The sequence below is a fragment of the Camelus ferus genome, chromosome 27 (assembly GCF_009834535.1).
Source record: "Camelus ferus isolate YT-003-E chromosome 27, BCGSAC_Cfer_1.0, whole genome shotgun sequence".
NCBI lineage: Eukaryota > Metazoa > Chordata > Mammalia > Artiodactyla > Camelidae > Camelus > Camelus ferus.
Genome location: NC_045722.1, coordinates 1,009,231 through 1,026,595, shown reverse-complemented (window position 1 = coordinate 1,026,595; position 17,365 = coordinate 1,009,231). Strand labels below are relative to the sequence as shown.

Here is a 17,365-nt window from a genome sequence, read left to right as displayed (position 1 = left end):
CATTTTTCAAATACAGGTTTGAAATCTGGTTTCATTCACTCTGTGATAACTAACCTGAATTTCCCCCCGTCAGTCAGTATTGTAGAACTAAACCCAGGGATGCAATAGTTAATACTCCCAGCACAGTTCCAAGAATTTTATAGCCAGGCTCATACTTGGAAATTTCAAGTGGCTTTCTAAATCTGAGGTCTGGCTCAGCTCCTCTGCCCCTGCCCAACAGTGACTCTTGCATCTAGAGAACAAACCCTGTAATCATGAAGTCAGGTGGGTAAATCAGAGCGAGGTACCTGCTCTGCACCTTTCTCCTCTCGCCTCCGCATGCAGCTCCCACTTCTGCACCCGGCTAGTCGCAGCAGACAACACAGCCGGCCAGCATTCGTCTTACTGAGCACATCTCCAGAACTGTCAGAAAGAACAGCAGCAGCGAAGAGCTCAGCTTTTTATTGGATGTGTTCCTACAGAGGTTTAGTCAAAAAGACCAAAGCCCATGTCGTCATCAGACTCCTCGGACTCTTCCTTCTTCGCTTCCACTTTCTTCTCCTCAGCCGGGGCGGCGGCGGCGGCGGCTGGCGCGGGGCCTCCTGCGGGGGCAGCCCCGGCGGCGGGGGCGGGCCCACCGGCCCCCACGTTGCAAATGAGGCTCCCGATGCTGACGTTGGCCAGAGCCTGCAACACACGCACGTACAGGTAAACGCTCAGTTCCGTCCTTTTTGTTAGACAGCGCTCCCGTAGAAAAGAGGTACCTCCCTTTTCAAGGCAGTAATCCATTCCCAACGCTTTATATATATTTCTAGTCCTTCTTTGCTGCCATCTACCAGTGACATTATCTGCTACTTGGATTCCATAAAGCCCAGGGCAACCCACAGCTATACGGAAAATAAGCAGTTACAAACACTCCTCAGGCTTTAGGTCTCATCTTGCATTTTAGCAGTAAAGCGCCACTAACTGAACTGCTTCCGTCTGTAGATGACAAGACTGGCCCCACAACGCTGGCTGCCTTGGACACTCAAACCAGGATTCTTTCCACGGCTCATGTCTCCTCCTAACAGGGAATTCCGTTTTTTCAGACTGCTACGTGATTCTAGGACTTCTCCCCAAGGGAATTCAGTAAAGAGGACACAGGGACAGTGTTTTCAACCGTTAAAATCCTCTTGAAGGACACAGGGCGAACAGCTTCACGTGCCCGTAACCCACACAACGGAAGGCGGCCAGCGCCCGGTCCCTCGCGGGGGAACCCTGCCTCCATGCGTCTCTTGGATCCCAGCAACTAAGTGGTCAACAAAGGCCACTGCACCCAATTCCCACTGAAACAGACCGTCCGGATCTACTTCCAACAGCACAGACGGGATAATCTTCTGCATGACCCTTGTAGTAAGGGAGGGACCGGGTCATGTATTTATCACGGTTTCAAAATAGAAGGAAAGAGAAACCAGAGCTTGACACCAGAAAGACACAAAGGCATGGCAAACCAAAATTAAAGTAGCTCCGAGAGACGGAACGTGAGGAATCCCCCTTGGACGAAGTCCAGCGGCGTGCGGGGCGTTCCGCACGCCTGGAAGTCAGCGTCAACGCCGGACTGCACCGGATTCCGAAATTCGCTATCACCTCACCTTTGCAAACAAGCCCGGCCAGAAAGGCTCGACGTTCACTCCGGCCGCTTTAATGAGGGCGTTGATCTTGTCCTCCTGAAACAAGTGAGACGGTGACCCGTCAGACGGCGACGTACAGCTGTCGTGTTCGTCCCCCAAGTACAGAAAGCAGGTCACTCGAAACGTGTCCACAAGCACGGACGTCCCGTCCGAAGGCGCCACCGGCCCCGCCGCGGGGACGGCCGAGGGGGAGGCGCTGCCAGGCGGCGAGCTCACCCGCGCCGCTGATCTCCGCTCGAAGACCGCGCCGGACGCCGAGCGGTGCCAGGCGCTCCGCACTACGCGCGCCGGGCCCGCGAGGCCTGCCGGGAGGGGACAGAGGCCCGGGGACACAGCCAGCCGCGGAGGACGCCGCGCCGCACGTGGACAGGCCCGAGCCGCCCGCCCGCGGCCCACGGAAGGGAGCCCGCCCCGCTCTCCGCCGCCCCGCGCCGCGCGGCTCCGGCCGGAAGCGCCTGCCCGGACGCCCGCGCTGAGGGACCGCTGCCCGCAGGCCGCCCGCCCCGCCGCAGGCCCGCACTCACCGTGACGGTCACCTCATCATCGTGCAGGATAAGGGCCGAGTAGATGCAGGCGAGCTCGGAGACAGAGGCCATGGCGCGGGAGAGCTCCAGGCGGGCGCTGCCGGGCGCGGTGCTAGTCGCCGGATGAAGTGAGGGCCTCACCCCAACGCGGCCTTAGCTCCCTCGGAAGAACCGAGCACCTTGGCGGCAGCTGAGGAAAAAGAACGCCGTGACTACGCGCAGCCTCTTATATGAGTCACGCGGACCAATCGGCGTCCGCGCTTGCCGGAAGAGGCGGGACGCGCTTGCCGGAAGAGGCGGGACTAGCAAGTCTTACCCGCCGGAAGAGGCGGAGCTAGAAACGCCGCGCCGACCCACGGGGTGCGCCTGCGCACAGCGGGCAGTGCGCTCGTTTGCTGGCTCGCAGAGCTGCCGGTGGTGCAGGTGCTAGCTGCGTGGTGGGTGACGGCTCAGGGCCCGTGAGCAGTGAAGATGTTGTAGGAGCGTTGCCTCGGCAAGCTGGCGTCCTCCCACCTGCTGTCGCCATGGGACTCTTTAGGCAGTTACTTGGTGGCGCCGCCACCCCCGGCAGGCGGTGGCGTGTAGAGGCGAGCCCCGCACCCGGCTGCGCGGGTTCCCTGAACGCTCACAGCGCGAGAGGTGAGCACGTCTTCGTCTTGTAGGGGCAAGACGACGTGCAGCCCAGGCAGAGAACGAAGGTGTAGCCCAGGTGAGTGGCCACGATCCCGCAGTTCCCGCGGGCGCAGCCTGGGTGTGCGTCTAGGAAGGTACCCAGTGCTTCGAGCTTGGGCCGCAGAGACGGATGGGCTTGGGGTTTATGAGTAAATGTTGTCTTCTTTCTTTTTCGCAAAGTGTAAGAGATAATATTAGGAATATAAGGGAGCTTTCTACTTCAGCTTTATTTTATATAAGGGACCCCGTGATTGGGCGGAAATGTCTTAAAACCGCACTTGTGATGTTAAAAGACCTCTTAATGCAGCTGTTGTCTGGCGAGGTGCTGTATTGCCATTTTGTGTCCTTTGAAGCTAAAAAAAAAAAAAAAAAAACTGGTGGAGGGTTCATACTGACAATATTTCTTTAAATTTCTTTAAAATTGAAGTATGATTAATTGATTAGTTTCAGGTGCACAACATAATGATTTGATATTAGTTCATGCTGGGAAGTGATCGCCATATAAGTCTACTTAACGACCATCACCAAACATAAATAACAGATTTTCTTCTTGTGCTGAAGACTTTTAAGGTCTAGTCTCTCAGCAACTTTTAAATATGCAATGCAATATTATTAACCGTTGTCATCATGCGGTACATCACCATGATTTATTTATAACCGAAAGTCTGTAGCTTTTGATCCTCTTCACTAATTTCACTCACATCCTCCCCCCTCTTCTCCCACCACGGCCAACCACCAGCCTTTTTTCTGTATCTATGAGCTTGTTTGGGTTTTTTGTTTGTTTGGTTCTTTTTTTCGGATTCCATGTATAATGAGCTCCTACTGTATTTGTCTATCTCTGTCTGACTTATTTCACTTAGTATAATGCCCTCGAAGTCCATCTATGTGGTCTCAAATGGCAAGAGTTCATTTTTTATGACTGAATAGTATTCCACCACAGTTTCTTTATCCATTCACCTGTTGGTGGACACTTAGGTTGTTTCTGTGTCTTGACCGTTGTAAATAATGCTGCAGTGAACATTGGGGTGCAGGGATCTTTTCAAGTTAGTGTCTTTGTTGTCTTTGGTAAACATTCAGAAGTGGAATTTCTGGATCTTACCGTAGTTCTACTTTTAGCTTTTTAAAACAGCTCAGTACGGTTTTCCATAGTGCTGGCACCAACTTACATTCCCACCGACAGTGCACAAGGGTACCCGTTTCTCCGCATAATCACCGACACTTACCCCTTCTTGATGGTAGCCATTCTGACAGGTGTGAAGAGGTGTCTCAGTGAGGTTTTGCCTTGCCTTTCCCTGACGGTTAGTGATGCTGAACGCCTTTTCACGTAGCTGCTGGCCATCTGTATGTCTTCTTTGGAAAAATGTCTATTCAGATCTGCCCATTTTTTTAATTTGATTTTTTAGGGTTTGTTTTGTTTTTTGTTTGTTTTGTTTGCTATTGAGTTGTATGTAGGAGTTTATTATATATTTTGGATATTAACTTCTCGGATGTATGATTTACAAATCCCTTCTCCTGTTCAGTAGGTTGTCCTTTCACTGGGTGGACGGTTCCCTTTGCTGCACAGAAGCTTTTTAGTTTGATGCCGCCCCACTTACTTGTTTTTGTTTTTGTTGCCTTTGCTTTTGGAATCAGGTCCAAAAAATCATCACCAAGACCTATGGCAGGGAGCTTACCAGCTCTGATGTCTTCTAGGAGTTTTAAGATTTCAGGCCTTACATTCAGATCTTTAATCCATTTTGAGTTTAATTTTTGTGTATGATAAAAGGTAGTGGTATAGTTTCATTCTTTTGCCTGTGGCTGTCCAGTTTCCCAACACCATTTATTGAAGAGATTGTCCGTTGTGTATTCTTGGCTCTTTTGTCCTAAGTTAATTGACCGTATATGCATGAGTTTGTCTCTGGGCTCTATTCTGTTCCAGTGATCTATGTGTGTGTTTTTATGCCGATACCATACTGTTTGATTACTATAGCTTTGTAATATAGTTTGAGATTAAGGAGCTTCTCAAGATTACTTTGGCTTTCCGTGGTCTATTTTGGTTCCATATAAATTTAGGGGTTGTTCTGGTTCTGTGAAAAATGGCATTGGAATTTTGACTGGGATTGCACTGAATCTGTAGATTGCTTTGGATAGTATGGACATTTTAACCATATTCTTCCAGTCGTGAACGTGGAATATCTTTCCATTTATTTGGACCTTCGGTTTCTTTCATCAGTGTCTTAACTTCCTTACTTCTGATACTTCAAATTGTCTGCACCTTTTGTGTTCTCACTTATTACGTATCTGAAACTTTAATTCTAACCATCAGAGATGGTCATCTTTACATTGCATAAGCTATTTCCCTCTTGGAATTTGTGTGGTTTCCTGGAAAGGCAGTTCAGTTTTGTTTCTTTTCCCTCCAGGAACCTGCTTTATTTGGTCACCGCCATCATCTGATGATCGCCCTGACCAGACGTTTCCATTGGGATTCCCCACGTTAGAGCCCCCTTGGATCCACCTTAGCCGCAAATATAAACAGATCTTAACATCCCAAATGTTTTAAAAAGCTTTGAGAAAACTATCAAGCTTTCTAAAAATAAAACTTGTTTTGAGCTTTCATCCAAATCTAGGAAGCAATTATAGTGGAATCTGGGCAGAAGAAAAGGTAAAACTATTGAAAAATTCAAACATTTCCACAGTCAGAATGAGTCAATCAAAACACACTTCCCCAACCAGCGTACTTAGCAAAAAACTGATCTAGTGAATATAAAACATATCAACACACAATAAAACAAAGTCTTGCCCATTTTAAACTATATTAATAAATACTTTTTAAATTAAATTAATATTTTGTTACCCTAGTTGTTTTACAACTGTAGGAACAAAACCTAAACATTAGACTGCAAGGAAAGTAAATTATAGGCTCTTCTCACTTATGAATGTAAATGTAAAATCTAAAATAAAGCATTAAGATCAATCATATCTCAATAAAGCCCGGGGGGGGGGAACCCAAAAGATTAATGAACTGAGTCTGTACTGTATATAAAAATCTGGCACATCATGACTGAACGGGATAGTTCAACATAATGAATCCTATTAAAAATAATTCATTAAGAAAGAGGAAAATCCACGTGGACATTTTATAGGTTAAAAAAACTACTTGAGAAAAGCAAGTAACCATTCACATAGATCCTAGGAAATTGGAATAGAAGGTGACGTCCATCTCCCGATAAGGTGTCTGCCAGAAATCTACTGCAAACATCACACTTAACGGGGAAACTTCGGGAACACACTCGTTAAACTCAGGGACAGACAAGGATGCCCCCTTTCTCTGCTTCTGTTTCAATGACTATTTTAGAGTTTAGCCATCTCCATAAGACAAGGAAAGGTATGAAAATTGGAAAGGTGTCGACGTCATTGCTCATAGATGATATACACTTGTTTACCTGGAGCTCCAAGAGGGTCCATAGACAAGCAGTTCAGACCAGTAAGTGGTTTGGCGAGACAGCTCACGCCAACACTGGTGCACGGAACCCAGCAGCATTCCGTTGCTCAGTAGAAGTCAATTAGAAGATGCAGTATTAAAAAACGTACCTCATACGATAGCCGTAAAAGTCATAGGGTTTCTAGGAATAAATCTTAACAAGATGTGCGTGACCGTTATTTTTTAAATTATAAAATTTTATGGAACGTCAAAGGCAACCTAAATAGAGTGATAAACCGTATTCACAGATGGAAAGCTCTTCCAGTGGGTAATTCTCTCCAGATTATGTAAGTTTAATCAAAATTCCATTTCAGTGGAATTTGACAAACTGACCTTGAATTTTAATGGAAGGGTCAAAGGTCAGTAATAACTAAGGAAACTGTCTGTTATAAGGGGGCACGTACTGCAGTGTAAATCCCACTGAGAGCGTGGACTTCGGTTTCCCTCTGCGCTTGTCCCTGGCACATAGGAGGCACTCAGGTAAACCCGCAGGGAATGAATTAAAAGTACTACCGACATACACACTGGTCAGCAGACCAGAAGGGGGAACCTCTTATGTGAGCGGGAACGCGGCGAGGTCAGAGGCGTGGCGTTGTAAATGGGAAGGGGAGGTTGGGGGAAGAGCACCTTTTCAGAAAAGCCGTAGTGGATGTGGGGGTGGGGAGAGACTGTTTATTTCCCTCCTCACTCCATACATAATCTGAAAAGCAAAACTCAAAATAAAAATTTAGAGGAAAACATAGGCTTTTATATGACTGTGTGTGAAATCTTTCTTAAATTATTACTTCAGTATCGGAACACCATTGAATTTTGGATACTGATCTTTCATCTAGCAACCTGGCTGTTTTCTTTGTTTTGGGGCGGAATTAGGTTGGTTTGTTCATTTGTTTATTTAACGAAGGTACTGGGGATTGAACCCATGACCTCAAGCACGCACTCTACCACTGAGCTATACCGTCCTCACCCCAAAAATTTCTTCAGGCACAAAACATAAAGGTAAAGATTGATTGTTCGATTACATTAAAACTGAAAACTACAAGCCGAAAGTCTGAAAACCCGTCACAGCCACGAGGAGCCTAAGGAAGCACCGTGACCAAGTGTAATATGGGTCCTGCGTGGGATTCGGGGGAAGACAAAAGACATTAGGTAAAAATGAAGGAAGTCTAAATATAATACAGGCTTCGGTCACTGACAATGTATCAGCATTGGTTTACGAGCTGCAACAAACGCACTGCTGTATTAAAAACGGGCAAACAGCTGTGAGATATGTGGGAGCTCTGTACTTTCCTCAATTTTTCTGTAAGTCTTAAACTATTCTAAAAATTAAGTTAATTTTTTAAAATAGCATACACAACTTGGGGGGAAAAGTCAGACTGTGAGAAGACACGAGGTCCACAGTTGCCGCAGGATATAGAGTCCTGCAGATCAGTAAGGGCAGGGTAGCACCTGGCCCTGTTCTGCAGAACACCAGGAATTACCAGCTGAGGCTGACCAGGGGTAAGAAAGTTTAGTTAAACTACGGAAATGAGACGCAGCCGTCAGCACAGTGGCTGAAAGCTTTGATGTCAGACCAGGGCTTGAATGTCGGCTTTACCGTTTGTGATTTGGGGGGTCCTTGAACATGTCATTAACTCTCGATCTGTTTCTTCTGTAAATTATAAGTAACGTCTTTACAGCACATCAGAGACTGAGCACCCAGTTAACCACAGCTGTTTCTCATAGCTGTTTCAGATGACCTGTTAAGCAAAGCATCAGTGGTCCACGCATTTCCCTTTATTTTGTGCAGTTCAGGGATTTAGTGGATTCAGCATCACTGTTACTGCAGACAAATTCCAGTAAAAACTTCCTATTAAGATGTATTTTCAAAAGACTAAATAATAGACCATTTTAAGAGTTTAAAATACAGTCAAGAAACAGAAATGCTACATACAGCAGCGCCCATGGAAGGAGGAGCCCCGCAGCCTCCCAGGAGCGTGCTGCTTGCTGCTCTGCTGCTAGTGACACAGCGGGCTTCGTCCGTTTCCTTATCCTTAACCCTGCAATCTGCCTCTGGCCAGAACTAAAATCACACTTCACTACTACTTAAAAAAAGACTGCCATTTTAGTTTAAAAAAAACAGTTCAACCTCAAAAAAAAAAAAAAAAACTAACTTAATCAGAGAATGTCTATTCACCCAGACACGAATGGATATTTTGCCATGATGTTCGGTAACACTTTTTGTAATTTATTTTGTCCCCAAACCATGTGTTTTATTTAAATGTCTAGAAGACCATACTTAATACATAGACTTTATGGTTGTCACACACACAAAAGACATTGTCAATTTAATGTCAAATTATTTTATATTTTCTATTGCTTGCTTTTTTTTTTTTCACAATTGCAAAAACTTACTTTCCATTTTTTACTGAAGTGTGTTTGAGGTGTAATGTGTAAGGTTAAGGAATACAGCACCTTATGGCGCACGACCTGATAGTTTATATGCTGTACTGTGGTTGTCGTCACACAGTCGTTAGCGCCCATGTCGCATTTCCTAATTCTTTCCTTTTAGTAGTTGGAATAACCAGGTTTAGTCTCAGCAGGCTTGGTGTCTGTAATGCAGCTCGTGTCCATGTCCGTGTGCTGAGCAGCGTACCTCCGGGGCTTACCTACACTTGTGAGCAGTGAGCTTCCATGCGTCCTGTCCCCTCACCTCCTGTCCCCGAGTAACCACCATTTTACTCTCTATTTTTACCAGTTTGACTTTTAGAAATTCCACACGTAACGTACACTGGACGGCACCTGTCTGACTTACCTCACTTAGCATAATGCGCTGAAGGTCCACCCGGGTTGTCTCAAGTGGCAGGATTTTACCTTTTCATGGCTGAATAATATTCCACTGTGATCATATATAACACATTTTCTTTGTTCATTCATTCGTTGGTGGACACTTAGGTTGTTTCCATGTCTTGGATAAATAATGCTGCAGGGAGCGTGGGTGTGCAGGCATCTTTTCAAGGCAGTGTTCTCATGGTCCTCAGGTAAGTGCCTGCAGGTGCTTGTGTGTTGTTCATGCTAGAAGCCTGGGTCATATGGCAGTTCTACTTTCAATTTCTTGAGGAACCTCTATACTGTTTTCCATGGTGCCTGCACCACTTTATGTCCCCATCCAACAGCGCATAACTGTTCCCTTCACATCCTTGCCAGCGCTTATCTCTCGTCTCCCTGGTAATAGCCATTCTTGACAGGTGGGAGGTGACAGTGGTTTTGATTTGCATTTCCCAGATGATTAGTGATGGTGAGAATCTCTTTATGTGCCCACTGGCCATTTGAGTGTCATATTTGAAAGAAGGTCTGTTTAGTTCTTCTACTCTTTTAATTGGATTTTTTTTTCTTTTTTTTCTTTTTGGCTATTGAGTTGTATGACTTTTTCTTTAGTATTTTGGATATTAACCCTTTGATACCTGATTTGCCAAAACTTTCTCATTCTGTAGGTTGGCTTTTCGTTTTGTTAACTGTTCCTTTGCTGTGCAGAAGCTTTTGAGTTTGATGTAGTCCCATTTGTTGACTTTTTGCTTTTGTTGTGTTTTTGTTGTCACATCCAAAAAAAAGTCACTGCCAAAACCAATGTTGAGATTTCTTCCGTATGTTTCCTTCTAGTTTTACAGTACCAGGTTTTATGTTTGGGGCTTTGATCCATTTTGAGTTAATTTTTAATCAGCATGATATATTTAATCAGCTTTACAGACTTGCTTAGTATATGTTAGTGATTTGGTGTTGGGTGTGTGTACTTACAGTTGTATCTTCTCGATGTAGTGACCCTTTTATTGTTACAGAACGGCCTTCTTTGTCTCACTTCATTGGCTTGAAGTCTGTCTTGTCTGACACGAGTATGGCTGCACCCACTTCCGTTGGTTTCACGTGCACGGACCAGCCTCTTCCATCTTCACTTGGAGCCTGTGTCAGAGCGGAAGTGAGCTTTCCGCACGCAGCACGTAGCTGCGTCCTGCTTCTCTACCCATCCAGCCACTCTTTGCCTTTCGAGTGGTGAGCGCATTCCATCTGTATCTGCAGTGATCGTTAGCACGTACGACTTAACCTCGGCTGTCTTATCAGTTGCCTTCTGGCAATTTGTTACCTCCTTCCTTTGTCTGTTTCTGTCCACCTTGGCAAAGTGGTGGTTTTCCAGCGATTTGCTCAGTCCCCCCACCCTTTTTTTTTTTTTTTACTGTTCCGTGACTCTAGGCTTACTTTGTGGTTGCCATGTGGCTCACACCATGCACCTCACGGGTACAGCGACCCTTTCCATGCTGATAGCGCCGTGTTTTCATTCCCCGGTGTACTCCTCCCGTCATGTTTCTGATGTCACAATTTACTTTTATGCTGTGAGCTTGTTGAGAAATTACAGTAGCTACAGTTACTTTTAATATTCTTTTCCTTAAGCTTTTACCATATAATTATAACTCCATTCTAATACAGTTACAGTTTTCTAATTTTTTTTTTTTTGCCATAGCTAGAGTATTGTGTACTTTCATCTGTTTTTATATCGTTAATTAGCATCCTTCCATTTGAGGTGGACTCCCTTCAGCATCTCCTGCCAGGCAGGTCTGGTGGTGGGGAACTCCCTCCCGTTTTATTTCCCCTTCGTAACTGGAGGTCAGCTCTGCTGGGCCAGGTGTTCTTGGCTGGCCACGTTTATCTTTCAGCACTTTGAGTGCGTCATCCTCCTGTCTCCTGGCCTGTAGAATTCCTGCTGAGAAACCCACAGAGAGCCTTGTGAGGGCTCCTTTGGAGGTGCCGTCCTCCCCTCCCCTGCCCCCTGGCTGCCTTGGAGACTGTTTGCCGTTGACTTCTGACAGTTCGTTGCAGTGTGCCTCGGAGGTCTGTGTGCACCGAGGTAACAGGATGTTCCGTTAGCTCCTTGGCCTCGGCTGCCCAGCTTCCCTCCCCCCGGGCCTGGGAGGCTCTCAGCTGCTCTGTCTTCAGTGCGCGCTCCCCGCTCCTTCTGGTAGACCCTTCCTCTGATACTTGTTTGTCTCGTCGTCTTTGCAGCCTCTTATAAGAGGGCTTGTCCACTGTTTAAAAATCCCAGTTCTCTCCTCCAGCATCATTGCTAAATTCCTACCCTCCACGTCACTCATTCCTTAGGCCGTTTCTTCATTTCATTGACTTCAGCTCCAGAATGTCTTTTTTTTTTTAATTTGTTTGGTAAGGAACACATTCTGTTCAGTAATTTTATTCCTAAGTTCACGAAATTGCCTTTGAGTTTTCTTGTGGCTCATCAAACCTCCTTGTGACAAATGTTTTTCATTCTTTACCAGATCGAAGTATTCTGTGCCTTTGTGCAACCATGTATTTCGGTGTGATCACCGGGGTGCAGCGCCCTCTGCTGATGCGTCTGAAGTAGGCGTCGTATTAGTCGTTTGCTGTCACAGCAGGAGCCCTTCTTTTGTTCTCCAGAAGGTGGCGCCGTGGCTCACGTCTCGGTTTCTCCACCTGCGCTGCCGCAGGTGCCCCAGGGAGCACCTGTGAGAAGGCTGGCCGCGCGATGCGGGGATGCAGGGTACGGCTTGGCCCCTGCGGCCCGGCAGGGGGATCCACCTCGGTTATCCCCGGAGGGTCGTGCACGGCCCTCCTGCTGAAATCCAGGGCAGGCAGCAGGGGACCAGACCCTCCACGCCCTCTGCCCTTGTCCACCTCGCCTCTTCCCCTCCTTCCCGGCAGGCCAGGTCCCCGCTGCCGGAGAGGCCTCGCGGCGTGTGGTCAGCCGGTCACTTTAGACCGAGGGAGGCAGCCATCCTCGCTGGCAGTGGAAGCCGGTCTCTGTCCCGCTCCACTCCGAGGGTGCCTGGGTCCCCCGTCGGGCTGGCCGGACCCGCAGGTGTTCCCTCCCCCCGCCCACCCCACTTTGCACTCCCCTCCGCCTTCCTCCCAGGTCCTGCCCACCTACTTCTGAAGCATCTCTCGGGGGAAATCTTTGGATGTTCTGGTGTCATGGAGAGACGCTTCTGTTCAGTTAAGAATGACTAATTAGTTGTAATATAAAAGGGGAGAGAAAAAGAACTCACTGCCATGAAGCTGACATCACCCCCTACTTTTATCTACATATAAGTTAAGTATATCAGTAATTAAGATTTTTCATACCTGAAAATTTTTAGACCGCTCTTGAAGCCCTAAGTCAATTGAATGAAGTAAAAGGAAGATTCCAGGTCAAACACACACAGGAAGGACAGACTGGCCAGGGTGTGGCACACAGAGCCATGCTGGGCTTGGTGGGGGGGTCCGGTTCTCAGCAGGGGCGCAGCCACACCCGCGCGCTGGAGCCGGGTCCCCCGTGACAGCGGCCCGGAGCGGGGCCGGCTGTGTGTTACATTACGGTCGTGCAGCTTTGTATTTCTTGTATCTAAATGTCAGAAGTACATACATACAAAATTCAAACCAACTTCCTAAAATGGTTCTAGTATTGGCCGGTCTGACAGCTTTTGGAGTTTGAATTGTCAAGGATCTAAAGTGCATTCTTGCGGCCAATCAGCAGCTTCTGTTTGCTTATAAACCGTAACATTCAGGCAGGAAGTGGAAAAGGCACAGTGAAAAGCGTGATCTAGACGCCTTCTTCCTTAATCACTCAAGACAGACACGCGCATGCATTAGCTCATAGGTACATAATACACCAAAAATCAGCATTATAAAAAAGTTCATACGGCAAGGAGAAGAGGGTCTTTCTGTGCTATTAATATTTTAAATATGGAAAGGCATGTAATAGAGAGTTTGTAGAATCCTAGGCATCTTTGGAGCCGTGGGGGGTCTTTGCTGCGGGCCCGTGCACCATGCGTCTGAGGTCTGTGATGTTCAGCGAAGCTGGAGTTCTGCATCACCACTCGGGAGCAATCACCAACACAGACCAAAGTGTTCTTTCGTCATTTAGCCTTGGTCAGCTCATGGCTTCTTGCGCCTAAAACGTGCAAGCCAGCATTTAGGGTTGAATCTCTAGGAGGCTTTAAGACAGTCCCTGTTTATCGTGGGAAAAGTTAAAGTCCTTCCAAGAAATTTATAAAATACGCTTATCTAGTATTAAACTTAGAAAGCAGGACTTGCCATCTTTACCCTGTTGGACTGGTTTTCTACACTGCCTAAGGAAAACATGTTAAAACGGGACATATGGGCTTGTACAGGTGAATATTTGAAAGAATGGGTTTTATTAACATGGACGAAGAATGGGCCAGACTCTCGGGTGTGTGATCAGTAGAAGAGGGAAGTGTGCCTCCTGTCCCTACCGTAGATTCCGCCATTCTGCTCTATTTTAGCGGACATTTACTGCTGTAGTAAGAGGCAAGTTAGGAAAGAATGAACTGCAGGCTTCAGCCCCCCTCCCTGTAAGTGACCCCAGTTCAGCCTCTCAAAGCCTTGAGCAGGGGCAGCAGGAGCGAGGGCTCTTCCAGCTCTAACTGCCCTTCCCCGGCCTCTGGGCTCTGGGCACTGCCGCTGTCTGCCGGGGTGGGGGAGGGGGTGCGGGAAAACACGCAGAGAAAGGTGGCAGCCGCTCAGTACTCACTTGGGCTGTGCGTGGTGCTGGTACCCGGGCCCTAGTTGAGATCCTGCTCTCATCTCTACAGCCACAGAGCACTGAGGAAGATCACAGGAGAGGGAGTCAGCTCCTCAGCAGCCTGTAAAGCCCAGGTCTGCCCGGACAGTCACCCAAGGCGAGATCCAACACTGTTCTCCAGCCCAGCACGCCTGTGTTAACCCACCTAGTTAATAACCCACCTAGTTAAAATACCGATCAGGCGCTCTCGGTTCACGTGTCATAGCCACAGAAACAGAGAAGGGGCTTCAGAGGTGGTCCAGGTAAACCTCATTCTCCGTGAGGAGTTCACGAGAACGTCCGGGGCGAGGGCCCCGCTTGGCCTCCTGCCCCCCCTTCCCAGGCTCTTCCTTGAAGCCTCTCCTCAGGAGTAACCGTTCCACAGGGAACTTGGCTTCTGAGAAGATCCCCATCAGTTTGATGTGAGTTCTTATTCTTCTAGGGTGAAGCCCTCGGACATGGCTCTTGGGCCCTACGCTCTGTGCTACAGAGAAGGGCGTGGACGCGAAGAGCTCCAGGAAGACCAGCCCTAAAGAAACATAACTACCTTCTCAGATTCGCTGGGACTCACTGGCCATGAGATCAGACCTGAGCTGTTTCAGAGAGCATGAAAAGCTGCGGCTGCAGGGCTAGAACAGGCATTCCCCACTCCTACCCTTGTCTCCACGTCAGTCCACTCAGACTCCGTCCCGTCGGGCTGGGCTGGCGCTGCTGTGGAAGATCTGCGTTTCCGACTGTGGAAAAGGGAAACGTGGTGCAACAGTTATTTTTGCATCTGAGAATAGGAGAATTAGAAATAGGAAAATACCATATATACGTCGAGAGAATTAAGGATACACTCTGTAGGACAGTCTGTCCCTCAAGCATGGGCAGTGAGACAATGACAGCTCTCTAAAGAAAGGCAGCTGATGGCTACTTACCCAGTTGGTGATTCTTGTTTTACAGTCTCAATATCAGTAAACTGGACGGATTGTCCACCACCCCTTGTTTTAAAAACATCACCCTACAGCCAAGAGAAAAGGTCACCATTACACTTTGATACATCCAGCTGATACACAAGTATGTGTCAAATTGCATTTAAGACTCCTGTCTTACGGGAACTCCCACCCACCAAACCAGGCGGCGCCTGGACGGCTGGGTCTGCACCACTCAAGTACATTGAGATTTGCATTCCCGCCCTTCACTAAACGCAAGTCCAGTGCCGTGTAATCAGCAGCAGTCTTAACTGCAGAAAATAACATTCCTTTTTGTTCAGCCCATTTAAAAACTTAACTAAAGATCAAGAAATCTACCAGCAATTTCGAGATGTTCTAAGGCAGTAAATACACTCTCTCCTCAGACTCAAATGACGGCACAGCCTTATTTGTGACTATAGCTTCTCATAAGAACCATCCCCTAAGATCAATTTGAAATGAATAACTCCCCCCCCCCCCCCACCGGTCTTGTTTCTTACTTTCCTTGAGTATTAACTGACTCTGACCAAAACAAAATCCAGTTCTGCGGGCAGGGAAAGGGGCTTGGGTAGCTCAATACTAAATCATTTTGACAGGTCAGATTTTAATGTGGGCTTTCTATCTTAACTGACACAAAGCAGAGATAGTTCTTTCGTTTACTGTTTAAGTTGGGGTTAAAACCAACTACATGTTAATTAAAAGTGCAAAATAGATACGAAGTTCCTCTAACAAACCTGAGGCTCTAAGTCTCATTCAATAAAGTAACAGATTCAGCCCCAATTTCGTGGATTCAAAATCCAAGTAGTTAGTTTTCTAAGAAACAAAAAGGTTTTATCAAATACCCATTTATGGTCCATTTGACGCTGCCTGCGGGTCATCAGAGTAAATGGATTTTTGTTAAGCTGACTTTTTGTGTATTTTTTTCCCTTGTATAAAGTTTTTACCTTAATTAACTTAGTTTCAATCTCCCCATCGGAGGCTAGTTCCTGGTGGGTCAGCATGTACTTCTCACACTTAGCTAGGGCCTTTTCACTTGGAACAGACACAGTGATGGCATGAGGGACATGTGGCTGCATGACTGTCTCAGTCTGCACGTTAGAGGCGGGCTTATGATCTACCCATCTGTCTCCTGCGGAGCGCGACCGTCTGTGTCTCAGACGAATTGGTGGTGCGTTCTGATCAGGTCGGAAGAGGAATCAAGAAACAAGCACAACCCAGAATTAATTTCAGGGTACCATTAGAAGTGCAGCAGGTTTGGCTACAATATCAAGACAAATGCATGAACCTTTCAAAAGCTAAATGTTACTCAAGCAATTTAAATATTCTCTTTGTATTAAACACAAAAGCAACAAACATCTTTTAATACCAGCTGTGTAATTATTATATATTCTACCAGGGAGCTTCCCTTCAAACAAAGAGTGGAAGGAAGGTTCTGCTGGTCTTTGCTGCGTAGGTGGTTTTCAGGGCGAATAACTGATTCTGCATTCTCCATCAAAAGCCAGTGTTTGTGCCTGCTATTGTGAGGTTACCTATTTTGTCCACAACTATGTTCAAAGCTTCGAAAAGATCAATAAAAGCCCTAAACACACCATAGGCCTCTAAACAAAAGAGAAAATATTCCTTTTACAAAACAGGACCCCCCCCCCCAAAAATGCCGATGGAGCTGCAGAGCACAAAATGCCAAAGAACATGAGGTGTAGTAAGAGTCCCACGAATAAACTGCTAGAAGAATGTAAATGACGAAATAACGTTCTTCTGAGCACTTTAAACACCTCGGAACAGAACTTCCTGAAGAGTTCAAACACAGTAATGGCCAAAACATACCAACTTTCCCCCCAAATATTTAAGGTTCCAAGAACCAGATAAAGAATAGTGTCAAATCAGTCTCTATCGTACAAAAAAAAGCTAGATCCTTCCAGTAAAATGTATGTAAATTTAGGAAAGTTAAATTTAGCACATTCAGCTTAAGAAAAAAAAATTCACATACAGAACATAGTTAACAGTTTGAAGCAATGAGTTTATCTGTGTAACTTTGCAAACGTCTTCTGTTTGCAAAACTGAAAGCAAATGAGACCATCTGCCACAGGTCAGAGCCTGCATAGCTGGTCAGGTGCGAACATCTGACTTCAAAGTGCAACTCTGGAGAACGGAAGAGTTTTCCCTGCACAGTTTCAAGAAACAAATGAAGCAATGGCGACAGAGCATGATACTAAACCACAGGCGATAGTTTGCGCTAAGGATGCCCGGGCCTCAGGACAAGCCGGAAGCTTCCCATTCTGAAAATGGCTCAACTGAACAAGAAAGAAAGGGGCTCTCCTGACCTTCCATGTAGTAAATGTGAGTTTTCTCAAACACAGTTAGCAATAAGTACATTCTGTAACAAGCTACCAAAAGATGACAGTCCTTACACTCTACTATCACATATGAAATAAATATTTAAAATTTCTTCCTCTCTGAAGTGTAAATTCAGTCTGCCTGACATAATTTTGGAACAGCAATCCTAGATGCACAGATACTAGCCTCAACGTTTCTGCTGCACTTCTAAAGAG

The 17,365-nt window shown here is 46.5% G+C and overlaps 2 protein-coding genes and 1 long non-coding RNA gene across 11 annotated transcripts in view; 1 reads left to right on the top strand and 2 right to left on the bottom strand.

The window, feature by feature from the left end:
- Positions 1-425: 425 nt before the first annotated feature.
- Positions 426-2,388, bottom strand: RPLP1 (ribosomal protein lateral stalk subunit P1). Its single transcript, XM_032469280.1, has 3 exons — positions 2,174-2,388; positions 1,611-1,685; positions 426-666 (listed from the first exon to the last, which is right to left on the bottom strand). Exons 1-3 carry the CDS (start codon positions 2,243-2,245, stop codon positions 466-468), a joined length of 348 nt encoding a protein of 115 aa, XP_032325171.1. The 5' UTR covers positions 2,246-2,388; the 3' UTR covers positions 426-465.
- A 101-nt stretch (positions 2,389-2,489) lies between these two features.
- LOC116660279 lies at positions 2,490-15,722 on the top strand. Its single transcript, XR_004315726.1, has 2 exons — positions 2,490-2,882; positions 14,306-15,722. It is a non-coding gene; the product is annotated as an uncharacterized LOC116660279 (long non-coding RNA).
- The window catches only part of KIF23 (kinesin family member 23), a 29,815-nt gene continuing 21,115 nt past the window's right edge, over positions 8,666-17,365 (bottom strand). For 5 of the 9 annotated variants that reach the window (XM_032469271.1, XM_032469272.1, XM_032469276.1 and 2 more), the window contains 5 exons: positions 15,761-15,991; positions 14,784-14,866; positions 14,519-14,597; positions 13,834-13,904; positions 8,666-13,233 (listed from right to left, as the gene is read on the bottom strand). In XM_032469271.1, the coding sequence (XP_032325162.1) occupies positions 13,218-13,233; positions 13,834-13,904; positions 14,519-14,597; positions 14,784-14,866; positions 15,761-15,991 (480 nt within the window). In that variant the 3' untranslated portion in view covers positions 8,666-13,217. Of the gene's footprint in view, positions 13,234-13,833; positions 13,905-14,045; positions 14,598-14,783; positions 14,867-15,760; positions 15,992-17,365 lie in introns of all 9 variants that reach the window. The other 4 variants (XM_032469274.1, XM_032469279.1, XM_032469275.1 and 1 more) reach the window with 2 other exon arrangements.

Coding starts and splice junctions, on each gene's coding strand:
- RPLP1 (XM_032469280.1), bottom strand. CDS start 2,245: ATGGCCTCTGTCTCCGAGCTCGCCTGCATCTACTCGGCCCTTATCCTG. Junction 1,686..2,173: donor ATGATGAGGTGACCGTCACG/GTGAGTGCGGGC, acceptor CACTTGTTTCAG/GAGGACAAGATCAACGCCCT. Junction 667..1,610: donor GGCCGGGCTTGTTTGCAAAG/GTGAGGTGATAG, acceptor CGTGTGTTGCAG/GCTCTGGCCAACGTCAGCAT.